Source organism: Zosterops lateralis (assembly GCF_965231275.1).
Source record: "Zosterops lateralis genome assembly, chromosome: 6".
NCBI lineage: Eukaryota > Metazoa > Chordata > Aves > Passeriformes > Zosteropidae > Zosterops > Zosterops lateralis.
The window spans coordinates 4,691,429-4,716,021 of NC_139761.1; the positions used below are offsets into that span (position 1 = coordinate 4,691,429).

The 24,593-nt window shown below is 43.0% G+C and overlaps 2 protein-coding genes across 5 annotated transcripts in view; one reads left to right on the forward strand and one right to left on the reverse strand.

Moving 5' to 3' along the window:
- Window positions 1–1,654: 1,654 nt before the first annotated feature.
- TIMM9 (translocase of inner mitochondrial membrane 9) lies at window positions 1,655–8,808 on the reverse strand. Of its 4 annotated transcripts, none has more exons than XM_083863762.1 (4): window positions 8,749–8,808; window positions 4,822–4,885; window positions 4,419–4,514; window positions 1,655–2,135 (listed from the first exon to the last, which is right to left on the reverse strand). In XM_083863762.1, the coding sequence occupies exons 2-4, from the start codon at window positions 4,858–4,860 to the stop codon at window positions 2,001–2,003; spliced, it is 270 nt and encodes an 89-aa protein (XP_083719888.1). In that variant the 5' UTR covers window positions 4,861–4,885; window positions 8,749–8,808; the 3' UTR covers window positions 1,655–2,000. The 4 variants fall into 4 exon arrangements, with proteins under 4 accessions (XP_083719888.1, XP_083719891.1, XP_083719889.1 ...); XM_083863765.1 differs by lacking the exon at window positions 8,749–8,808 and adding an exon at window positions 8,723–8,732; XM_083863763.1 differs by lacking the exon at window positions 8,749–8,808 and adding an exon at window positions 7,747–7,785.
- A 206-nt stretch (window positions 8,809–9,014) lies between these two features.
- Window positions 9,015–24,593, forward strand: part of KIAA0586 — a 68,138-nt gene continuing 52,559 nt past the window's right edge. Inside the window, exons 1-19 of the mRNA XM_083863411.1 lie at window positions 9,015–9,096; window positions 10,717–10,781; window positions 11,356–11,425; window positions 12,554–12,620; window positions 12,913–13,090; window positions 13,480–13,713; window positions 14,390–14,552; window positions 15,340–15,507; window positions 16,285–16,405; window positions 17,040–17,169; window positions 18,534–18,575; window positions 18,664–18,705; window positions 18,798–18,839; window positions 18,929–18,970; window positions 19,191–19,232; window positions 20,745–20,977; window positions 21,761–21,833; window positions 22,138–22,395; window positions 22,568–22,742. Of these exons, the coding sequence (XP_083719537.1) occupies window positions 10,764–10,781; window positions 11,356–11,425; window positions 12,554–12,620; window positions 12,913–13,090; window positions 13,480–13,713; window positions 14,390–14,552; window positions 15,340–15,507; window positions 16,285–16,405; window positions 17,040–17,169; window positions 18,534–18,575; window positions 18,664–18,705; window positions 18,798–18,839; window positions 18,929–18,970; window positions 19,191–19,232; window positions 20,745–20,977; window positions 21,761–21,833; window positions 22,138–22,395; window positions 22,568–22,742 (2,098 nt within the window). The 5' untranslated portion in view covers window positions 9,015–9,096; window positions 10,717–10,763. The remainder of the gene's footprint in view (window positions 9,097–10,716; window positions 10,782–11,355; window positions 11,426–12,553; window positions 12,621–12,912; window positions 13,091–13,479; window positions 13,714–14,389; window positions 14,553–15,339; window positions 15,508–16,284; window positions 16,406–17,039; window positions 17,170–18,533; window positions 18,576–18,663; window positions 18,706–18,797; window positions 18,840–18,928; window positions 18,971–19,190; window positions 19,233–20,744; window positions 20,978–21,760; window positions 21,834–22,137; window positions 22,396–22,567; window positions 22,743–24,593) is intronic.

Sequence of the window (24,593 nt, forward strand, 5' to 3'; positions counted from 1 at the left end):
CATTTTTCACCCTTTGCTCCTTCTTCCATCAGAGTGGGATCCATTCCTGCACCTATTGTGCCTCAGCAAGGTGATTCACCTCCTCTTGACTCCCCTGAACAGCATTTAAGAAAATGCAGTTGTCTGTTAGGATCCAGAGATAATATCCTATTATTTATTTTTATCCTCTATTTTTATCACCTGGATGCTTTAGTTACATGGATGCATTTTATTTCCAAGCTCAAATATATTTGTATCATCTGTATGCAACCTGTCAGCTGGATTTGAAAGACCACAACATTTTTGTAGAGAAACAAAGCTTTGACAAAACTGATTATCCTAACCTGAATGGGTAATTTATTAACTAAGTCCCTCTAAAACTTGCTTAACCTTTTTTTTCAGGAAATCTCTCCTAGTAAATATTTAAATATATTGAAATAAGAGAAAACCATTATTTTTTTAACCCTCCTCACTTCAGCCCCAAGGTGCTTTGTTCAGATAACATGAAAATCCTCCACTTCCATCAGTTAAACTCTTCAGGAACTTTTCTGAGCAACTCTTTGCACATGAAGATCCAGTGGAAAATCTCAATCATGGATTACTTTCAAATGTTTAACAAAAAGAGCTGCTTCAAGGAAAGCCTTCAGTCTTTATTATGCATGTATTGATTCTAATTGGCTGCAACATTTGTGGCCTGATTGTAGCAAAGAATCTGGACAGTTTTAGCCTGATATTCCTTTGAAAAGTGGAGACTTGCTGCCTTATTTGGGCTGGTTTTTAGCCTTCACTATTTCAGAGTGAGCTCTCACCCATCTCCAGGGTAACAAGGCACAGGCAAAGGAGGAAGGAGCTGTGATACAGGAACTGGAGGATCACAGTGGCTCCTTCCACCTTTGCAAGCACAGGAACAGCATTCCAGGGAGAGCTGGGGAGCAGCACAGAGAGCAATGTCTGGGGCAAGCAGCAGTGGGCCCTGTGCTGCCCTCAGGGGCCAGGAATCCACAACCTGGACAGCTGAGTTATTTAAACAGCTGCTGGAAAGAAAAGGTAACAACAAAAAAGTCTTCGTGCCCTTTCTGTTCATTGCTATTGTCTCTCTATAAATAACAAAACCTGGCAGCTGACATGAAATAGCTTTGGTTCACTCCTCATCACCTGAAATCTCAAAATTGGTGCTCCTGATGTTCAGTTCCCTGTATTTCATGAGTTAGAACTGAAGCACAGGCTGCCTGTTGATTGTCATTCCACTGCACTAATGCCCTGACTGCAGGATTTCAGCTGTCAGGATCCTTCCAAAGCACTGCTGTGTTTCCTAAGCCAATCCAGCTGCCTTCCAAACCTTTCTCTGGGCTCATGCAGCAGCAGAACAGACCCTGTATGTGCTGCTGAAAGGAGGAAGCTGCAGCAAGCTCAGTGCTCAGAGTGCGTCAGGCTGGGAGGACCCCATGGGGCTCCCTGAGGGAAACAAAGGGTGCACAGGAGCTGCTCATGGCCCTCTGTCCCCTGTAAATGACACAGGGAGGCACCTGGGGCAAGGCTGGCCCTGCCTGAGCTCCCTCTGGCATCTCTCAGCTCTGACAGCAGCAGTGAATGAACAGAGCTCTGGAGCAGCTCAGCAAAGAGCCCCCGGCAAACAAAATGTTCCAAAAATGGCTCTTTGGAAAGATCACACACGTTTATATGGCTCCCGTTGATTTTATTTGAATTAAATAAAAAAATGTATTCCCCACATTACATTGATTCATCTCAAACAGTCTCAGCAAAAGGCAGGTGAGCCCTCCCACCACCCCTGAAATTCAGACAGCAGTCTGTGGGCCCTGGGAAAAGCTGCATGTGCATCATTCCCTTGTGGAAACAAACTCCACTGCCAGGCCAGCAGGACTGAGCTCCTGTTTAACCCTTCATGGCTCCCACAGCTCTGCTCTGAGCTGCTGGACACACATCCTGACAGCAGGAATCCCCCAGTGTGTTCTTGCCCAGGGAACACTGGCACAGCTTCAGTCTGAGCAGGGGGCTCTGGCCTAACGAGGTTGGCTGAGCAGTCCTGCCTTGGCTGCCAGAGCCTCGTTCTGCTGGATGTGGTACTCCTGGAATCTCATGGAGATCCTCTGTGTCATCTTGAGATACTTCTGCAGGCAGTTCTCTGAGCAAGTTATCTACAGCAAGAGGGAAACAGACAGTGAGGCAAACACGTCCCCAACCAGGACACAAAATATCACCACAGACAGGGATAAACAGTTAGGTGAGTACATCTCATATTGTCCAGCCTCAAGGTGAGGGCAGTAAAAAATGTGAACTTGAGTTTTTCAGGTATCCCTGAAACATCTACTGATATTCATTCTCATATTAAAGCCTCCATGGAAAACACCCTGGCCCTAGAAGATACGATCCTTTTGTCCTTGGGCTCCTCTTGTGGAATTGAACTATATTTGAAATGAATAATAAATCCATTAAATTAGTACATTTTGTTTTAATTCTGTTTACAAACATACTGGCTTTGACAGCCAAATATGATCTGCTCTCTGCTAACTCAGTTTAACCCTTTTCTACTCTTGTTCCCATTGGCTCTATCAGCCTTCTGGTACCTGCCTTGTTACCCTTCAGCAAAACCACCAGAGTACCTCAGTCAGCTGGACTGGGAAATAAATTTTTCAATTTTAAAGTGGTTTCTTTCTTCAAATGTAGAGAAAGAGCTGTGAGATTATTTCTGTGCTACAGTCCTACCCATTGGACATTCTGTGCCATGGCTCAAAGCCTTGCTGTCACTGCAAAGGTAACAAATTTGGGTAGACAGGAGAGCCAACCCCTTTGCCTGGCAGAGCAGACAGTGCTGTGGTTCTGCTCCGTACAGGGATGGGAAAAGCAGAAGGGATGAAAATGAACTAGACAAAACCCCAGCAAGCTCCACACAGCACCTGCCCTTCCCTGTCCTCAGCCTGGCAGCAGCTACAGCCAAACCTGCTGAGCAGGAGTGGAATCTCCCTAGGGAACAAGTTCTGGAGCTGCCCCAAGCCTCGGCTGCCAGAGGGAGCGGCGTGTGTGACACGCTGCTGGGGAGTCCAGACTTGCCCTGGCACTTGGGCAAGGAAAGAGCTCAGGAATTGGGTTTTTCCAAGTGCAGGATCCCAAAGGGGATGCATGGAGGTATAAATCAATTATTTAATGAGGAACTACAACTCTTAACAGAAATATGGGAATATCCACAGCAGGCAGACCAGTGTCCATCCAGCCAAGTGTCCTGTTTGCACAGACAGCTGAGAAATCCCATGATGGACAACATGGGCAGAACTTCCCATAAGGAAGTTTCTTCCCAGTTCCACTGTTAACAAATGGCTCCTGTGCTACCAGACATGAACCATCTGCAATCCACAGAAGCAAAAAAAAAGGCAGGTCACAACCAGAAAATGGTTTGGGTTGGGACAGACCTCAAATATCATCTAATTCCAACCTCCTAGTCTCCCTCATTCCAACACCTCCCACTAGTCCAGGTTGCTCCAAGAATCTAAAGAATATTTTTTGGACCTAAGTAATCTTTAATCCAGAATAATTATGACCTGTAATAGAATTCCATTAAAGCAGAGAAGATTAGGAAAAGAAGAAATCTGTCTTGGGAAGCCAAGAGAGCTCTGTGCAGGGCAACAGAACCAAAACTGAAAGGAGACATGAGTTTTGCCTGCAGTGAGGAGCTGAACTCCAAGGAGGCAAAAAAGACTCAAAAGTAACAGTTTAAAAATTTAGACTTTTTTTTTCTGCCAGCAGACTTGAGCAAAGGTTATTAGATTTTTAACCAACGAAATGATTAGGCTCTGAAACAGCCTCTCAACAGGCGAGGAGAAGCAAAAACATGGAACTAATCTTACGGAGAGCTTAATCTTTCTGCAGATGACGACGTGAGGGAGCTCCCTGCAGAGCAGGGAAGTGGATTTAACAGCCAGAGCTGTGTTCCCATGACTCACTGCAAAGCAGGAACGTGGGCAGATAAACAAATATTTCAGCAGGAGTCCTCAAAGAATGAGAGGCAGGCTGTAGGTGGGCAGCTTCCATGTCCATGGAGTTACCATCCATGAGAAGTTAAGGCACAAGAACCTTCACTGACAGCTCAGGGAATAAAACACATGGAATTGCAATGAGCAGCCAATATTCAGTGGAGACTGGGCAGATTCTGTGTGTGACAGAATGGTTTTGGTGGGAAGGAATCCTAAAGAGCATCCAGTTCCAATCCCCTGCCATGGGCAGGGACACCTTCCACTATCCCAGGCTGCTCCAAGCCCTGTCCAGGCTGCTCTGGGATGGGACACACACTCACACTCCACTGGAGGCTGCTGCCTGGCTTTGTATCTTAGTTTAAAGATCAAAACTCTCTAAGATCATAACTCTCGTCTGAAATTGGAATCCTGCACAGCAGTTCTACCAAAGGGCCACGAGAAGCCATCACCTACCTCTTCCGGTTTCACATCTCTGCTGGTGAAATCCTTTATGCAGTCCACAAAGCAATTTTCTGTGAGTTTGTTGTACGTGCCAAGAAACTCCTTGAACTGTAAATAAAAATTGGACAATGAATATTAAATAAAATAATCTAAAAATCAGTATTATTTTTTTCTACAGCTACATGGTGTAAGAAAATCTGAAGGACAAGTCACTAGAAAAATTTACTCTCAGTCAGATTTCAGCATCAAAAGCTGCTTCTACACAAAACATGTTGTATGGTCACCTGCTGAAATTTTGGTTAACTCAGGTGATAACTCAGTTTTTGTCCTTCTCTATGCCCCCCACACCTTCCACTCCGTGTGACAGAGCAGCACAAGACTTCCAAAGCCACCCCTCCCAAATGCAGCATCTCACCTGCTTGATCTGATCAGACTCTGATATTTGTCCAGCCATCTTCCTCCACCTGTGACTCAGTCACCTAAAAGTGAGGATAAAAGTCGAGTTTTAAATAAAAAAAACATAAATATGAACTGCCACATTTTACATCAGAATGGAATTCTGTGCATCCCTGAAGTGTCTTTAAATGCAACTTTGCTATCAAAAACTTCCAAGCCAATCACTCGAAGGGAAGTTACCTGTTGGGAATGTATTCAGTTAAAAAAACCATCCAAGATAATTCCAGGTATGAAACTTTCCCAGATCCACCTGCTAATTGTTGTCCTTTAAAGACTTTTAAGGCATTTCACACAGCTAAAGTCACTTACAGAATACCTTATTTAATTTTTAAAGTGCTGTCAAACTTACTAAATAAGCTAGGGCAGGAGCTGGGGAAGAAGTAAACTCAGAACACTTTCTAGCCTTAGAGTTTCAGTGACTTTAGATGTGAGCTGTAAAAAGTAAGGAAAAAAGGCAAATAAAAATTGGCAGTCACTGAACAGATGCAGCACAAGGTGCAGGGCCTGGTTTCTGTGCAGCTGCACCAAACACCTGAACTACAGCGAATGTTGTGGTCATTGTAGTGAATTAAATGCAAGAAAAACACAGAACAATGGAAAGGGCCTTAAAGGAATGGAACAGACAAAGAAGAAGGAAAGAAGTAAACAGCCATGGATCCAAGAATTTAAACAAGCATCCTCAAGGAAGACTCACATTCCTAACCCAACACACTGAACAAGTTAAGGCTTGAAAGCATCCCTGCAGGTTTCCTAGAAGACTGAAGCCTAGTCTTCTTTTTCCCTTAATTTCCATGTTACCTAAGACCCATTACCACAGATGATAATGCAAACTAGTATCATGTGTTGGCAAGAACAAACTCCTTCAGGTTAATTCAACTTGTGGAAGAAAAATGAGCACTGAAGTGCAATCACTTTTGGGAAAAAAATAGTTTTTAGTCATTTATCAAGGACTACTTTCTTCTATTATGCTTTGCCAATTTTTGGGCAAGACATTCATGTTTTTGAGAGCTACTCCAGTCTCTCAGCAGGGGGAAGGGAAGGGAAGGGGGACACAAGCTGCCTGAATGTCAACAAAGAGACAGCAAAGAATTATTTATCCAACAGAAAGAAAATGAAGCAACTAAAAATAGCAGCAGGGAACTCTCACAAGAGTGAACTGTCCCTACTTCCCCTCCCAGCAGCACAGGGATGGTGACATCTGCTTCACTTCACCTCTGCACAGGGAGCCAGCTCAGAGACTGGAGGACAAGGACACAGATGATTCTGGGATGTAAAATGTAAGAATTCCTCATGGGCAGCCAGGCCACACAGGTTATTCTGAAGGAATACAGGATATGGTGGCTAACAAGGAACCAGGTTTTATTCAGGTTGTCACTGAATCACAAACTGATGTGGGATGGAAGGAAGGGACCTTCAAGATCATCTCGTTCCAGCCTCCTGCCATGGGCAGGGGACAACTTCCACTATCCCAGGTTGCTCCAAGCCCCATCCATGGAACATGGAACCAACATGGTCTGGAACATTCCCAGGATGGGGTACCCACACATCTCTGGGCACCCTGTGCCAGGCCCTCACCAAGCTCACACTCAGGAACTTCTTTCCAATACCCAACCCTGTCCTGTGGCAGTGCAAAGCCATGTCCTGTCACCCCATGCCCTTGTCCAAAGTCCCTCTCCAGCCTCCCTCCTCTATCCCAAACCCCTAATTTATTTCAGGAGCACGGACATGCCCATGTCCCTAATTTATTTCAGGAGCATGGACATGCCCGTCACCTGGAGCAACCAGTGAGAAGTGATGGCAACTCCACTCCCTCATTTCTCAGCCTGTGAGAAAGCAAGAGCAGTGATAATTCTCTCAGGGCAGGGTATTAAACAAGGCAGATAATTAAACAGAAACTGCAGGGAGCACTTTTGTCCTCTGCCAAAGGCGGGAAGCTCAAAGCTTCAAGTTCTGGTGCCATTTTCTCACACTCAGGGTTGCCTCATGATCTGTGTTTATATCAAACCTGATCCCTGCCTTTCTGTGACTGATTTGGCAGGATTGGAAATGGCAGGTTGAAGCTGTAGTTTCACAGAGCTTTGACAGCTGGGAAAGGCTCTGATTGACATCAGCACCACAGCCCCATCTGATCTGAAGTGCCTGAAGCTCCTGTCCCAGCACAGGTATTTCACACATTCCTCAGTGAAATTACAGGGCTCTGCTGCACCTTCAGCTATAAATCAGGCTCACATCTGAAAACATGCCACTGAACATTCCCAGGAATGTGCAAATCTGCTTTGTTCCAAAGTCTGGAAAATGTATTAGTTCAAGATTTCCTGCTGCTTCTCCCCTTTCCCTCCAACTCTCTGAAAAAAGCTTTTAAAAGGGTGATGAAAGAGTGCTCAGCACCTCGGCCAGCCTGGCCCAGAGCTTCCTGCAGAGCTGCTCACAGCACTCCTGCACGGCTCAGGATTAATCCCACAGAGCCTGGAGGACTTCCCTGTGGGCTAAACATGAGTTAAAAATTCAGCACTGCCCTTCTATTCACACTGCAGGAAGCAGAGGTCTCTGAATAAACCTCTGCTGCAAGGGACACACAGTCTGGGTCATCAGAAAGGAGGAAGAAGTGGGAAATCTCCCTTCTTGAAAGGCCCTGGGGCTTTTCCAAATATGTTTTGGTGTTCTAAAGAGACATTAAGAGAAGTCCCTCTGAGCAAAATAAACAAGCCCTGTGTTTGGGAATTTTTTTCCCCCATCTTTTTGAGAAGAGCTGCATTTTTCTGGGAAAAAGAGTGATGGAGAGACACTATAAATCCCTCACACTTTAGTAATCCCCACTAAACATCTGAATCAGCTGTGATTACCACCTACTCCATAAAAACAAGGCTGAAATGTCTCTTTAAACCTTTGCTTCCAGCTGCACACTGAGAACACCGTGCAAGTGTTTCTGGAAAGGAAAAAAAAAAGAAGAGTGAAAACACAGAGTCCAAGAAATGTCTCAAAGAATAAAAATCTCAAAGAATTGTGTCAAGGTAAACTCCCCACATCTTGTGGAGAAAATTCTTTTATCATGGGGGATTACTGGGCTACAAACTGGATTGACATCAGATTTAAAAGAAGCCCAAAAAAATTGATTTTAAGAGGCATTTAATGAAGTGAGAAGGACAGGATGAGGGGCTAGTCAGGATAACCAGGTGTAGCTGTGCACAGCTTGTCCCTTCCCTGTCTCCTGGATTTGACCTGGGCCCTGCTCTGAAGGAGGAGAGATCAGAGGCAGAAACCCAACCCCAAAGATGAAGTTCCCAGAGTCAGGCTGAGCTCAGGCTCCAGGGGAGCCCCTCTGAGCACACTGACCACGGGAATGGGCACCAGCCCTGAGGGAAAACACACAATTTCCCACCAGCACTCCCCCATTTAAGGGAGATCACACTTGGCTGACGCTTCTCACCCAACAAAACCAAAACCTGAGGCTAAGCCGACTTCACATAGAGCTTTAATTTATTTTTTTTTTTGTCATTTCCTTCTACTCTATCCTCCATTTCTCCCTTCCAAGGGCACACTGAGTTCCTCTCCCTCGGGAATCACTGGCTGAGCCAAGTCCCGGCCCAACACCGGGCACGGAGCGCTCTTATCCCCGGCACGGGGAAAACTCCCGGGGCAGAGCGGGGATTTCCCCACTGAGGGCCTTCGGGGGCGTTCCCGGTTCCTCTCGGTCCCCTCAGGAAGCCTCCCGGTCCCTTCCCAAGCAACGGGAACGCTCCCGGTTCCTCTCGGTCCCTCACGGGCCACGGGAACGCTCCCGGTTCCTCCCGGTCCCCTCAGGACGCCCCCGGTCCCTCACGGGCGCGCGCCCGCTCCCCCCGCCCGTCCCCTCCCCTCACGCGCTCCGGGGCCCGCGCGCACTCACCACCCCGCGCGCCGGCCCCGCAGATTCGCCACGCGCGCGCGTGCACCGGGAGGCCCCGCCCCCCGCAGATTCGCCACGGGCCCCGCAGATTCGCCACAGGCCCCGCCCCGCCCTGGGACACCGCAGATTCGCCACGGGCCTCGCCCCGCCCTGCCCCGGGACACCGCAGATTCGCCACGGGCCTCGCCCCGCCCTGCCCTGTCCGGGACACCACAGATTCGCCACGGACCGGCGGAATCGGCCGCGAGCGGACCCGCCCCGCCCGATTTACCCTCTTCGGGCCGCGCGTTTCCCGCCGGACGCCGTTGAAAGGAGGACCCCGCGTTTCCCGCCGGACGCCGGTTGAAGGTACGCCGTGGCCATGGCACCGCGCGCTTCCGGTGCCGCCGGCCGGGCCGGGACTGCGGGAACCGGGCTGAGATCGGGGCTGGGCTAACGGGATCGGGGCTGGGACTGCGGGATCGGGGCTGGGATCAGTGCTGGGATAGCGGGAACCGGGCTGGGATAGGGGGAACGGGGCTGGGACTGCGGGAACAGGGCTGAGACTGCGGGATCAGGGCTGAGACCGGGGCTGGGATAGCGGGAACGGGGCTGAGATCGGAGCTGGGATAGCGGGAGCGATATTGGGATAGTGGGAACGGGGCCGGGACAGCGGGAACGGGGCTGGGACTGCAGGATCGGGGCTGAGATCGGGGCTGGGATAGCGGGACCGGGGCTGGGATAGCGCTGGAATAGCAGGATCGGGGCCGGGCCAGCGGGACCGGGGCTCTCTTCGGGCCGTCCCCGCGGTGTGGAAGGACCCGCTCCCCGCAGCCCTCAGGCCGGTGTCTCAGCCTGCACAGCCCCTCAGCCGAGCCCTCAGAGTCTCTCCATGGAGGCGGAGAGCACGTCCAGCGACAGCCAGGACTCCCTGGGCGGGCTGACGCCGGGCAATGTGCTGATCCGCTCCACGGCGGTGCGCAGGGAGCCGGGCCCGCCCGGGGGGCCCGCAGTGACCGTGGCCGTGCCGCAGCTCCGCGCCGGGGGCTCGCCCTGCCCGGGGGATTTGGCTGCGGACGGGACCGCCCGAGCCCTCCCGGCCCCGGCCTGGGCAGGGACAGGTACAGCCCGCGGCTCCCCCGAGCCCCCAACAGGTGCGTCCAGGACACCGCCGCCTTCCTGTGCTGGAAGAGCTGAGAGGCTCCTTCAGCCACCCAGGAGTTACCCCTGCCCTTAGAGGCGCAACACGTTGCGATGTGGGTGTGGACCCTCACAGAGGACGGCAGGGTCAAACATGGAAGGCTGCTTTATTATCTGACTCCAAAAGCTTATATACATTTTGTACAGAGGGCCCAGATTGGCCCAAGGAGGTCACAACCTCCTGACTCCATTGGTCAATATGACCATCAGTCAAGTTCTCCTCTCAGAGAACAAGAATGCAAAACATACTGATAAATTCTAAGAACACAATATTGTTTACATGAAGCAGCGTGAGAAGCTGCTGCAAAGACTCAAACAATTGAAAGCAAGAAATGCAGGGGTGACTCCCAGGAGTTCTGTAATTAAGGAATCTTCATTTTCCCAAACTGTTTTGCACGTTAAAAGTGAGTTGTGCCGGCTGGTGATGCTCTGGCACACATTGCCCCATCCCTGGAAGTGTTCAAGACCAGCCTGGATAAAGGCTTGGAGCAGCCTGGATATAGTGGAAGTTGTCCCTCTCTCCATGGCAGCAAGAATACTGAATCCCTGTTAAACATCCCCTGTTTAAAGGATATTTAGTAATGGTTTTTTAGAGGTTTCCCCATGCTGTAAATCAAATTTTTCATTCACACTCACAGAATGTGTTGATGGTTTTAAGCTTCAGCTCAATCCCTGTGGTCGTTTGTGGGAGTTGTGGTGTTTAGGGATTCAGAGATGAGGGAAATGTGGAGCTGTGCAGGAAATGCACCACAAATGATTCTGACCACAGTAAAACTGCTTTTATTTTAGGAGTCCTAAGCACCAAATGTCTGGTTCCAGTCGAAAATTCAGAGCCCATGTTTTTATCCCAAATGGTAAGAAAAGTTGCTGTTCCTTCCTGCAAGTCCTGAGCTAAGAGAACTCTTTTTTCCTCAAAAAGCTGTAGCTCCTCTAAAAGCAGCACAAGATTCTGGCTCAGCTTCTGGACCACAACTGTGCAGCTGCTTTTCCTCTCTTGAGTTGCTGTTGAGGTGGTTTTATTGCTGATGTTTTTAGGGGTTTTATTTAACAGTGAGTGTCAGCAGTGCTCAATTCTCTGTGTCTGAGCAATCCTGAACTGTCCAAGATTAGCAACTTCTCTGAGCTTAAGCAGGAATAGTTTCACTATAACTTCTTTGGCCACAGATGTGGAGAATAAACTTACTTAGCCTTTAGAATATGTGGTTTTAATTTGAATTGTGTTTGTGGGGTTTTAGTCCCTAAAATGCCCTGTGAGTTTCTTGACAGCAATGTCCAGACCCTTCTGTGGGACAGGTCATCACATCTTTTGTGCCAAGACCTGTGTGTAAATGGTTCCATTTGTGAGCTCAGCAGTTCCATCTGCCTCTGAAATTTGGGCTGCTGTTGGCAGAGGCTTTGATCTCCCCTTTTTTCTCTCTTGTTCTGAAGCGTTATCCTGGAGAAGCTGCAGCACAAGATGATCCTTCACTGCTGCTGGAATACAGCAGAAGACCTGAAGGTAAAACACAAAAATCACCCTTTTTTTTTTTTTTTTTTTTTTTTTTGTAAGGAGACTGATTAATTAAAGGAAATTAAAGGGAGCTTTTAGTTTTGGTTTTTTTTTCATTATAGAAACTTCAGAGCGAAAATATTCAAAAGTTGCTTTGATAAAAAGGTGATAATTGTAGCAAACATTCTTGAATTTTTGCAAATTTTACCCCATTCTTGCTGGCATTACATTCTTTTAATTAACTGGGTGGGACTTCTGCTAGTGTGCCACAATGTTGCGATTCCTCTTATTAACCAAATTATTCATGTCTTTGAATATACAGTTTAGGGAAGGGGCTTGTTTTGATCCATTTTCTTGTGAATTATTGTACTACAAAGGCATATTTTTCTTCAAGCAGCCTGTACCAAAAAAAGTGTATTTCTAATCCTTAAGAATCCTAGGAAATCACAGATTCAATGTCTTTTCTTTTAATTCCTGAATCTGCCAATTTCAATCAGATTTTGGGAAGTGAAGGCTTTTTAAAGAAAACACACTTATGCAGGTTTCTTGGATGTCTGGAGCTGTGTAGAGGAGAAAAAAAAAAACACAAATCAATACCCTAGTTAAGACCAAAAATCAATACTTTTACACTCACAGGCAGCAGCTACCTGACTTACCAGCCTTTGCTTCCTCTGCCCAGCAAACAGTTGAGTGGGGGAGAGCCTGCAATCCTTTTAGCATGATTTGCACCTATTTAAAAAATTAGTTGTAATTTATGATGATGGCAGGAGAATGAGGTTTTCTCATTTTCTCAATTAAATTTTTTTCAAGTCAGAATTTGCAGCATTTTATTGACTGTGTTGTCTGAGCTTGAGTTACCACTGAGACTTTACTCACCATTGATGGACTTTATGGATACCAGCATTCAGTGCTATAAAAATGGTGTTAAATGAAGCCTGCTCTTACTCTTACCATTATTTAAGTTTTCTGCTTACTGAAAGGAAGCAATTTGTTGTTGCAATAGATGATGTGGTTCCTGCAGACAACAGATTCTTCACAGCAAAATTAAATATATTGAAATAATACTTAGTCTCTACCTGTGATAATAGACATTTCATGCCAATTATCTCAACAAAGGATGTTTGTCCTTCCCCACAGATTATGTTTTGATTTCTCAGTATGCTACTGGCCAGAAAGAAGCTCTGAGAGCAGTATTAATGCAAAAGTAAGTGTGAATTGTTGTTGGTGTCTGAGCTGTTCTATTTCTGTACAACTACACCACTTGAGTTTTTTTGCCAAAATGCATCGCTGGTAAAGAAGTGTTTTTTACTGTTCCCTGTCAAGGTTCTTTTTCTGTATGAAAGTGTTTTCAGTTGATTTTATTCCCTAGAGTATCTTGTGTCAAAACTTCCAGGAGAAAAGCTTCCACAGTGATATCAATGCTGTGTGTGGGAAAACAGTTCCTTTGAGGAGATATGGAGACAATTCTGTTTACAGACATTTCTTTATTTTTACAGGATTCAGAACGTTCCTGTCCCTAAGGAGGTGAAGGTGCAGCTCTTGGGAAATGCCTTCACAGACAAAAGGGAAAGTCTTGGGGGTAGCCCCAGGTCAGCAGCCAGGGATGTTGACTCTGCAACAACCATTGCAGCAGCTGCTGCTGCTGTCATTGCCACGGCAGCTCCACTCCTCAAGGTCAGTGGGCAGCTAATGAGAGGAGCAGCTCTTTGTCGTCTTAAAATAGTGAATGTTCCAAACAAGCCTGAAGCTGTTGATAGTAGCTCCAGAGAGGCTGAGTGTGTCTGCTCACTGCTTTGTGTGTTTGTCATCTCACACTCACTGACCACTGTACCACAGGGAAATAATTTGGGTTTAACTAAATGGGCAGAAGACAGAGGACATTTGATTTATCTATTGGAAATTCACAATATTGCTAAACCACCAAATAGAATTTTGTTTCTTTTGGGGATGCAAAGCCAGGATTCTGTGAAGGATATTTTGTTCTTTTCATACTCTCACATCTTCTGCAATAATGCTTTTTTTTCCACTCTTCCTTTTTTATTTTTTTTAATCCTTTTTTGTAGGTTCAAAATGATTTGGAAGCAAAAGTGAACTCAGTTTCAGAGCTGGTCCAGAAACTGCAGGAGACAGACAGGCAACTGCAGCGAATGTCTGAACAACAGACAAGTGTGAAGGCCCAACATGAGGAGCCCCACTACCACCAGAGAGTCAGAGAGCTTGAAAAACAGATGAATGCTTTCATGGTGCAAAGGATTCAGCACTTGGAAAAGCTACAGGAGCAGCAAATGAATATTCAGGTATCTAAGTCACAGGGCAGAAACTTCAGGTTAATAATTTCTTCTGTTTCTCAGTGTTAATTTTATAATAATATAGATTGTTTCTTAGTATTAGAAAGAAAGAAGGTTCAGTGGAAGTGGATCAAAGAAAGTGAAAGCATCAACAACAAAAAAGACACTGAGAGGCTGGGACATGTCCAGAGAAGGGCAGTGGAGCTGGGGAAGGGTCTGGAGCCCCAGGAGAGGCTGAGGGAGCTGGGGAAGGGTCTGGAGCCCCAGGAGAGGCTGAGGGATCTGGGGAAGAGGCTCAGCCTGGAGAAAAGGAGGCTCAGGAGGAACTTTGTGGCTCTGCACAACTCCCAGACAGGAGGGTGGGGCTGGTGCAGGTCGGGCTCTGCTCCCAGGAAACAGGGACAGGACAAGGGCAAATGCCTCAAGTTGTACCAGGGTATGTTTTGGTTTGGTATTAAGGGAAAATTCTTCACTGAAGAATGTGCTCAGACATACTGGAAGATGCACAGGGCAGTGGTGGAGTCACAATCCCTGGAAGTGTTCAGAAAACATGGATGGACTTGGTTTGGTGGGGACCACGGTGGTGCTGGGAGAAGAGTTGGATTCCTTATTTTTAAAGATCTTTTCCAGCCTTAAGAATTCTGTATTTGAATGACCAGAAATACTCTGTAATTCTGTCTCCCAGTCCCACCTCATCAGCTCTGCAGTGAACAGCCGTGGCCTGCAGCAGAGTCCTGCCCCTGGGCCCCTGACAGGCCGCTGGGAGAAGCCAGAGCACAGATCTCTCACTAATGAAGCACCTTCATCTCACAGGAGTTTATTCCCTACCAGTGCTGCGTCTGTCCAAGGTGGAGACAAATTCTTACTGTCTTATTTTCACTGTTAGTTTTGCATTAATTTTGTGTCCATTCCTATTGGATTGTGCATCACATCTGTAATGGGTAGTAAACGTTTCTTCTGTGTAATTTGTTTTGTTGCCCAATGCTCTTTATATTTTTTTGTGACATTCTGAAGATGTTCCAGTATCTTCCAGTTTAAATTAAAGCGAGACTTTTGATTTATTAAGTCTGCACCAGGAGAGGCCTGGACTTAAAATAATCTTATTGAGACATAATCTGTGTGGAAGCCTGTGATGAGCTACAGTTGGGTTTTGGGGAATTTTTTTATCCCTTGAAATTTTCTTCCTGTTTACTTAACTAGTGCAGTAATGCTTTCCATTTTTGTGAAGAATTTATAGACCTGGCATGGGGGTTTTTTTCTAGATTTTTTTTTTCCCTAGAATCTACAAGGGCAAGTTGTGATAGGACAAGGGAGAATGGCTCCAAACTGAAGGAATGTAGGCTTAAATTAGATGCCAGGAAGAAATTCTTGTGAGGGTGGTGAGGCTCTGGCACAGGGTGTCCAGAGAAGCTGTGGCTGCCCCATCCCTGGAAATGTTCCAGGCCAGATTGGACAGGGTTTGGAGCACCCTGGGATAGTGGAAAGTGTCCCTGCCCATGGCAGGGGGTTGAAACTGGATGATCTTTAAGTTCCTTTCCAACCCAAACCCATTCTGTGATTCTATGATACCATTTCCTTTGAAGAAAATTATTAACATTTAAATAACTTTTTTTTTTTTATTATTTTTCCCTGCAGCATATTCAAGCCATTTTCCAAGTCTTGGGCTTCATGCACAAAAATCTCCTCTAAACACACCAGTTCCTCGAAGATATGCTCCAGAACCTGTACCCAAAAATGCAAAAATCTCAGAGAAAGAAAACTCTCTAGTAAAAAAAGAAAATATTCTCAAACCTACAAGAGAAGGTATTGTCCTCCACTGGCCTAACTAATATGGCCTGGTGGTTACTTTGTGTATTCCTCACCTTTTGTCACCTTTTCTGTTGGGTTGCTGGCACCTAAATGCATTTATTCAGAATATTTGGAATCTACAGTTGGGAAGGGTTAGTTCTGTGTATAAGTCACTGACTCATAAGTAATAAAGACCTAAAGACAGTGCTGATTTAATCTATAGAGTTTCAGCAGGTCTGCTCACTGAAATACTTTTTGAAAGTCAAGTTTCAGGAAGCTTAGACAGAATAATGTAAAACTGGGGAGCTACTTAATAACTTTGTCATTATCATTGGTTAAGTTGAATTTTTATTTTATTTTTTCATGGGTCCTCAAGGTCTCTGGGTTATTATATTGACAGCTGCAGTTGTAAATTAAATGTAAATAATTTTACTGTTTTTGATCAGGTTCTGTCTCTGTTACAATGCTGTCAGGTATTCCTATTGTTCAATGGCTCCAGGAATAAATGAAATAAGGCAAAAGAAGAACCATTCTGTCCATAATGTCACAGATTTGTTCTCAGTGACTCAGTTCATTGCCATCCCAGTTCCATCTAGCTTTGCTAATTTAAAGCAATCTCAGAAAGACAGATTAGTCTGAGTGGTTTTAAGTGACTTGCCTTATCTGAAATAGATCTATATATTTAAATTAAAAAAATATTTTACTCTCCTTGGTGAGTATTATATAATGGTGAAATACCTGGAAAGGAAAAGAAAATATTAAATATATTGAACTAACTTAACTTTCTTTTTTTTTTTTTTTCTGCTTCATTTCATGTTTGGAATTCTCAAGAAATATCAGTGAAGCAAATGGAATCTTCCAAGAAGACAGCACTGAGCAGCAATGAGAGGAGCAGGCATTCTGTGAGAGACAGGTGGATAAACAATCCAAAAATGGGGAAGAATTTCTGTCTGTTTTAATGAAATTGAGAGAGGTGCATTGGGCAGTGATGGTGTAACAGAGTCACTGGTGTGGTCCTGGAGTCTGGCACAGCTGTGCTGGAGTATTTCTATTTTTGCATTAATTTAGACAGGACCTGAGGGAACAGCTGGAGCTGTGTCAGAGCAGGTTTAGGTCAATTCCCAAGATTTAAAATGGATGAAAAAATCTTCTTAGCCACCAATATCTGAAGCATATTTTCCCCAGGCAATAATGTAAAGTTATAATTTCACTGATGCAGTGAGAAGCTGCTCATATGTGCTGTCTAATTTAGAACAGTGGGCACAAAAATATTAATTGCTTCAAATGGAAAGATACCCAAAGTTTAAATGTTGCTCCATTAGATGTAATTTCACGATTGAAAATAAAAGGATACAGCTGAAAGTGTTAAGTGGTAAACAGAGAAAGCCCAATAACCTCAGTATAACTTCAGATGCCAAAGCAAGTTCCAGTTTATCTGAAGGTTTGGTTCTTGCACTGTAAATTCCCACTTGGTTTCAGAGTTGAATCCTTTGCTGGGCCACCTCAGGAGCCATGAGAGCTGTAACCAGGAGTGTTTCTCCCCTCAGACACAAAGCTTTGCGTGCAAGCTCAAACCCTTTTGAGAGCTACCGTTCAATCGAGAAAACAGTGCAAAAAGCAGATGATTTACTTCAAGATCTTGGCAAGTTGAGAAGAGAAATGCACAACATTCTGCAGGTAAATTCAGTCTGATCACAATGGGCAGGGGTTTGAAGAAGAGGAGTTAAAATCGTGGGGAAAAACACAGAGGTCTGCTATCAGTAAAAGTGTTGCTCTTTTTTTTACACCTATAAAAAGATCCACATTTGTTTACAATAAATTGAAATATTGGAATCTCTGTGTATGGAAGAGCTTTGAGCCTGAATAATGCTCTGGGTGTGCAATGGACTGACTGCCATTGTCCCAGACATAAAATAGGTGAGAGAGAAGGATGAACAGAAAGAGAAAAAAAAAGAGGTTTGTTTATTTGTTTGTTTTAAACTTTCGGATACTTTAAACTTTTCAGTGCCTGTTCTCTGCAGACCTACAGAGCTGATGTAATTTTCCCTTTTGGGAAAGAACAGTGTTCATTTATCTCCAGTTATCTCAGCTTTAAGGGATGATTTAAGCATTTCCTTTCTCATTTTGCCACTTCTTTTTGTACTGAGTGCTGTTTCCAAGGAATTGCCTGGCATAGAATCCTTGTGCTGTTTCTTGTGCTAATGATTTTGTACCTTTGGGTACAAGATCAGCTTCTGTGCTGGCAACACGGAGCTTTTGACAAGTGAGGCTTTTATCTCTTAACCTGGTGCCATTTCTGGTTCCACCTCTCTGTCCTTGTCAATATCTACAGTGAGAAAGAAGAAAAGCTTGAAAATTCACCTCTAGGAATTGGCTTGAAATTTAATAACTTTGGTTCATTTCTATAGTCGAAAGTTTCAAGTGGATATATCCCTAAAAATATTTTGTCTTGCCTGTCTGGTTTTTGTTGCTGTATCTTGGAAAATTGCAGCTTTGATTTGTCATCTCTTACAGCATGGCTGATGCATTTTTTATAGGTTTTGTAACACTTTGTGGATTTTACATTTAACTGTTCTTACTGGAGATGGAACAGGTGCCTTGTGCCCCACTGAGATTGCAAATATTTTCTATTATATTCCACTATTGCTAAAAACTTGAACAAGTAACATACCTTAGTACAGGCAACAGAACAAGACGAGATGGGATAAGGAATTGGAGAAAGACACAGTTACAGAAATGATATGAAATTTCTCTCATGAAAAAAGTCAGTAGAAAGACAGAGGTGTGATGACAAATGGAGAGTTGGGTCAATTAAACATTTAGGTATTGACTCCTCATCACTGAGAGGTTAGTAGAGTAAGATAATGATAAATTTTTTGGTAAATTATATATCAGCTCTGTCATAAAGCAAAGGTCTGAATTAGCTGAGAACAGAAGGTGGTGCTCTAACCCAAGGAATTCATTGTGGCCAGTGAAACTGATCCAGTATCTCCTATAGATTTTACCTTAAAGTTCCAACAGCTTTTCTTCTGTCTTTTTAGGGAGCAAGTCCATGGAAATCTGACACTAATGATGTTATTAAGGTATACCTTGAAATTTTTATGGTTTTTTTGTGGGTTTATCTCCTGTGCATTTTACCTTAAAGTCCCAACAGCTCTTCTGTGTTTTTAGGGAACAAGTCCATGGAAATCTGATGTGAATGATGTTATCAAGGTATGCATTGAAATTTTTCTCTGTGTGTCATTTGTGGGTGTATCTCCCATAGATTCTACCTTAAAGTTCCAACAGCTGTTCTGTCTTTTTAGGGAGCAAGTCCATGGAAATCTGAAGTGAATGATGTTACTAAGGTATACCTTCAAATTTTTATGGTATTTGTGGGTTTATCTCCTATGCATTTTACCTTAAAGTTCTAGCAACTCTATTTCTGTCTTCTTAGGGAGCAAGTCCATGGAAATCTGACACTAATGATGTTATTAAGGTATACCTTGAAATTTTTATGGTTTGTTTTGTGGGTTTATCTCCTGTGCATTTTACCTTAAAGTTCCAACAGCTCTTCTATGTTTTTAGGGAGCAAGTCCATTGAAATCTGATGTGAAGGATGTTGTTAAGGTATACCTTGAAATTTTTATGGTTTTTGTGGGTTTATCTCCTATGCATTTTACCTGAAAGTTCCAACAATTCTTCTTCTGTCTTTTTAGGGAACAAGTCCATGGAAGTCTGATGTGAATGATGTTACTAAGGTATACCTTGAAATTTTTATGTTTTTCTTTTGTGGGTTTATCTCCTGTGCGTTTTACTTTAAAGTTCCAACAGCTCATCTTTTGTCTTTTTAGGGAGCAAATCCATTGAAATCTGAAGCGAAGGACATTATTAAGGTATTCTTTGAATTTTTTTGTCTTTTTTATTTGTGAGTTTTGTATAAAACAGTCTAATGCTGAAGCAGTTTGGAATGTGTTTGCAATGAAATGCCACAGCCTGCCTGTTGCACACCTGGGTGTTTGTTAAAGGCTTTCTCTTGCACAGATCGCATTACTCTGTCTGGTTCAGTCTTAGTAAATCCCTGGAGGGGATAATGTCAGGCAGGAAGCTGCTGTGTCAGACTGGCACAGGGTAGGCTGCTCCTACCAGCATTTTTTATATATTTAACAGACCCACTTACCATTTCATGATCTGGGTCTCACTACCAAGTCTACATTTTACAATTGGTCATATATCTGTAGTTCTTACCTTTTCTCACAGATTTTACCTGTCCTATTGAGTTAATATTTGTCCAAAAGTTTCATTTTAAAATGAAAGCCTATATAAAATTGATAAAAATTTTGGTGTATTTTTCTCACCAGGCCAAAATCAAGGTCATGGGATCAGTGTGTTGATTCCCGTTTTGTTATGGCATTGTGGCAGTACATCTGTTCAAACACAAACTTTTGTTTTATTCTGATTTAACAAAACAGTAGCTCTAAAACCAAAACTGAGTTGTGATCTGTGAGATTTTTATTTTGTTTCTGTTCATTCAGTTGATGTTTTCACAGTCTACTCAAGTCTGTGTATTTAGTTCTGGTTTGAGGGTTTGTTTTTTCCTTTTTTAAAATGTACATTTATCACTTTTAAAATTTTTTACTCTTTAATGAAGTTTTCATGGGCCTCTGCGTTTTTCCTCAGAAATGTGAGAATGAATGTGAGCACTTGTTTCCTGTGTTTGTGTCCCTTTCTTTTGTACTTAACAGCTAATTTATGCTCGATTTTTATCTTTGTAAAACGGCTCTGCACAGTGAGAGGTTTCATTGTTCCTTCTGAAAAGTGAAAATGAGTAAAAGTGAAAGAGGATTAAGGGGCTGCTGGGGGATTTATCTTGTTGAAACTTTACAAGTATTGCTTGGTGTTTCTTGGGGGTAGATTGATGCCAAACAAGTGCATCTATTTAGAGGACTTGGGCTTTTATTAGACTCTTAATTATATTTAATTACTGTTACATGGAGAGATTTGCTTGTGCTACTTCATGTATCTAATTGCCATCTTTTCACATGCTTATTATTAGCCTCATTAGCATTGCCTCTCATACTTCACATCATCTTCCTTTTGAGATCTTATGGATGTCTTTCACTTCTCTTAATATATTTGCAACATAATGAACATTCTTGAAGTTGCTGATAGTGCTCATGGGCAGTATTTCATATGATGGCATTGATGTGATAACAGGTTAATAGGAAATTACAATCTCTGATTAAAAGCTAAAGGTTCTGCTTCAATTTTAGTCAAAAAATCCTCCTGAAAAAAGTGCACCTGATCCTCCTGAACATGGTCTGCTCGACAAACCGTCCATCCTTCAAAAGGTTGAAGTGCCAAGGTCTATCCTGACAGATGCTGAAAAGGCTTTGAGAGGAGTGCAAAACAGTAAAAAAGTCCTTGAGGAGAATCTGGAAGCTGTTACTCATGCAAAAGATGGAGACGCTCTGTATTCCATCAGTAACTCCTTGGCTACAAACAGGTCAGACCCTACAGTTCAGTGCTTTGGGACATTGATGTTTCCAAATCTGGGCATTGAGGAACTTGTGCTCTTCCCTGCAAAAAGGATTTATTGACTGCTTCTAGCAATCATTGTCTGATTCTTGAAATTCAGATGTTTTTTTTGACCCTTGTGGTGTGAACTGATTTTTGTCAGGTGCCTAAATCTGATTTCTGAGTCTTTATCAGTTGGACAAACTGCTCTGCTGTCAACTGTTTCCATACCAACTTGCATTAATAAGAAAATTGAAGCCTAATTGAATTATTCAGAGCTAGAAGAGGCTTCATAAGCCTGCAAATTTACAGAATTTAATCACCTCACAACGGATCTTTGGCTTTTGAACTTTTGCTTTAAGGGATTTTTTTTAGGCATATAACCTGCCCTCATTATATTTTAGAGGATGTAGTAATTTGTCATCTTTTTTTGTTAAGTTGGAATATTTTTGTTTTCTTGGTTTTTTTTCAGTTGTGATCAAAGTAGGGAGTGACACATGGCTGCATCTTATTCCTAAAAGACTTGTAATAATGTCAGTATTTACCAGCAGGGAATGAGCTTTGCAGGTGGCATCGTGTGACAACAGATTTGGGGTTGAGACTCTCAATGGTTTTTGCTTGGTGTCTTTTGGGGAGTGCAGAGGTGCAGAATCTCACTCTCTGTGTTCTGGGCTTCTCTTTTTGGAGCATTTAAAGGTCACTACTTTCCCAGGAACAAATCTGTGCAATTTGAGAAGCACTGACCTAAAAATGATTCTTCCTCCTGTTTCAGAGATGTCTTGGAAGAGATTCGTATCCGAAGGACTGTGGATGAGTGGATCAAGGCAATCAGTGAGGAAATCCAGGTAGGGCTGGAAAAATGACTTAACATTTTTGTGTTAAAGCTTTTCCATCTGTCCACACTAAAGTGATTTACTCAGCCCTTGAAAACATGAGAAAGCTGCCTATTATTACTCCCATGCAGTAAAGCTATAATAAAATATTTACCTCTGTATTAAAACTGTGGTTGTATAATGAAAATCCATGGTCTCAGTTGCTGGCTAAAATGAAAAACAGGCCCTTTCTCAGAGCTTCAGAATTATTCACACACTCTGCTGATAGCCTTGAAGATAAAAATCTCCTTTTATTACCTTTATGTTTTCTATTTAGACTGAAATGGCAAGAAATGATTCAGAACAGGGGAAATACGATCAAAAAGCCCCATGGAATAAGAAAGCTCAAAACCTCAAGGCTGTGAAGACCAAGAAAGAAATTAAAGAGAGAACTCAAAGCATCCAAGGATGTTTGACAAAAAAACCTTTATCTGCACCTAAACCATTGCAGAAGCAGGTGGAAGACAACACAAGGAAACAGAAGTTTAGAACTTACTTCTCTGAAAATGTGCAGAGCAAAGAAAGAAGGACAGATGTGAGTTGCCAAGTAATTGGTTTTTTTCTGGAAAAAAACTGTTCAGTATTGACATGAAAAATTGTGTGTGCAGGTTTCAATTCAAATGAAAGCAGTAGCTCTGTCCTGCTCCAATTTACATAAATGAAGAATTGTAAACTACTTTTTTTTTCCCTTTTTGTTGTCCCATCAGGGAGCTGTAGGTGGAACTGCACTGCTCCAAAATGAAGATGATCTGTCCCAGGTTTATGGCAAGCCCATTTACCAGGGCCACCGTAGCACACTTAAAAAAGGACCCTACCTGAGATTCAACTCTCCCTCTCCCAAATCCAAACTTCTCAGACCCAAGCTGATAGAGACTGTTAGAGGTAAGGGATTCTTTGATGGGGAACAAGGTGTTCTTCCTTCCCAGGTTTTCTACCAGGAATTCCTTGTGGAAATGGATCTGTTAATTGTAGTTCATCTGCTCTTCAGTATAAAGGTTAAGTAACTGCAATGGCTTTTCAGAGAGGTGGTCACTGCCTCAGGTTTGTCAGGGCTTCAGAAACATTTGCAAAATGCTCTTCATTTAACCTTTGGTCAGCTCTGAAGTGGTCAGGCAGTTGGACTAGATGGTGGGTGTAGGTCCTGTCCATTTGAAATAGTTTATTTCTATTTAAGATCCTCTTTTCAAAACTAAAAAATACCAGAAATTTTTCAACTCAGCTTAATGTGTCTCTCACTTATTTTAGATTGTCAAATAAATACTTATTTCTAAATATGTTAAATGTATTAGTATGTATATTATTGTTTATTATTAGTATGTATGTATGTTGTCCAAGATTTAATGAGCTGGGTTGCTAAAATTAATCACAGCTGAGTGTGTTGAAAAACGAAGTCAATTTTTGATATAAAGGTCACTGGGACTTGTATTTTTTGTGTCATGTTTATCCAGTGATTTTTCATTTAAATATGTAATTCATTCAGAGTTCAGAAATGTACTGAGACTTGAAAACTGAAGGAAGCCTGATATTTAATTTCCTGTTTCTAATGCATCAGTTGAAATATGAAAGATTAAATACATGAGCATGAAGATGACAATCTGTGAGCTTGTAAATATTGAAAGATGTAATCAGAATCATTGGTAAAGTTCACTGAGTGCAAGTAACTCCTTGTTCTTCATCCAGTTAGAGTTATAAGCAGAGTAGAATTCCTTTCTGTGATAGCTTGCTAAGATTATTTAATTGATAAAGGTTATTAGTTGATTAATAATGAATTCTATTCATTAGTTTTGTAGGCAAAGTGTTAGGATAAGAGGGCATTAATTTTCTAACTTATTAAAAATGTGTAAAAATAATTCCAAAGGAACACTATATGATACCTGACACAGGTCAGTGTAGATCAACTTCATCTAGAGTCAGTAAACACTAATGTTTTAATTGAATCTGTTTTATTTCCTAGTTACCTTTTCAAAACTTACCTCATTCTTAATACAAAAACTAAGAATAATCTTTAACTGGTATTTCAAAAAGAAACCCTTTGTGGATCATTTTACTGGGGAGAAAGTGAGCAAATGACATGAGAAAAGATAATGATGAGAGGAAAATGTGGAGATGGGAGAGAGGCTTCAGAGGAGGAGGTGGTTAAAAAGTGATGGTGGGCACAATGGAGTTAATAGGATGTGCATCCATGGAAAAATATTAACTGGCTTCCTCCACACTTCTTGCACTTAGGCTCTTGTTACCCATGCAGAGAAAATAGACTTGATGCAGTCTTAAATGCCAGGTTTAAAAATGCTGCCTGGGTTTTTATTACAGCTGTCAAAGCCTTACATTCTGTGTGAAACACGAGAGATTAACATCAGGAGGCAGCCAGTCACTTGATGAAATCATGATTTTAGGTTATTGCAATGGATGGTGGAAAACATATCTGTGTCTCTGAAGGCAGGCACTGCTGGGGTTTGAGGTTGGGGATTTTTTTACATTATTATTATTATTATTATTATTATTATTATTATTATTATTATTTTAATATTACTGCATAACCTAGTGGAAGGTGTCCTTGCCCATGGCAGGGGGCTGGAACTGATTGATCCTGAAGGTTCCTTCCAATCCAAACCCTTCTGTGGTTATGATGTACATCCACAGGGGCAAGTGCTCAAAATTGTACAAGAATCTCTTGTTTGGCCTGACATGGACTTTATGGCACTTTTCCTTACCTGTGCTCTGGAGCCCAGCTGT

Coding starts and splice junctions, on each gene's coding strand:
- TIMM9 (XM_083863762.1), bottom strand. CDS start 4,860: ATGGCTGGACAAATATCAGAGTCTGATCAGATCAAGCAG. Junction 4,515..4,821: donor AGTCTGATCAGATCAAGCAG/GTGAGATGCTGC, acceptor TTTTATTTACAG/TTCAAGGAGTTTCTTGGCAC. Junction 2,136..4,418: donor GAGATGTGAAACCGGAAGAG/GTAGGTGATGGC, acceptor CTCTTGCTGTAG/ATAACTTGCTCAGAGAACTG.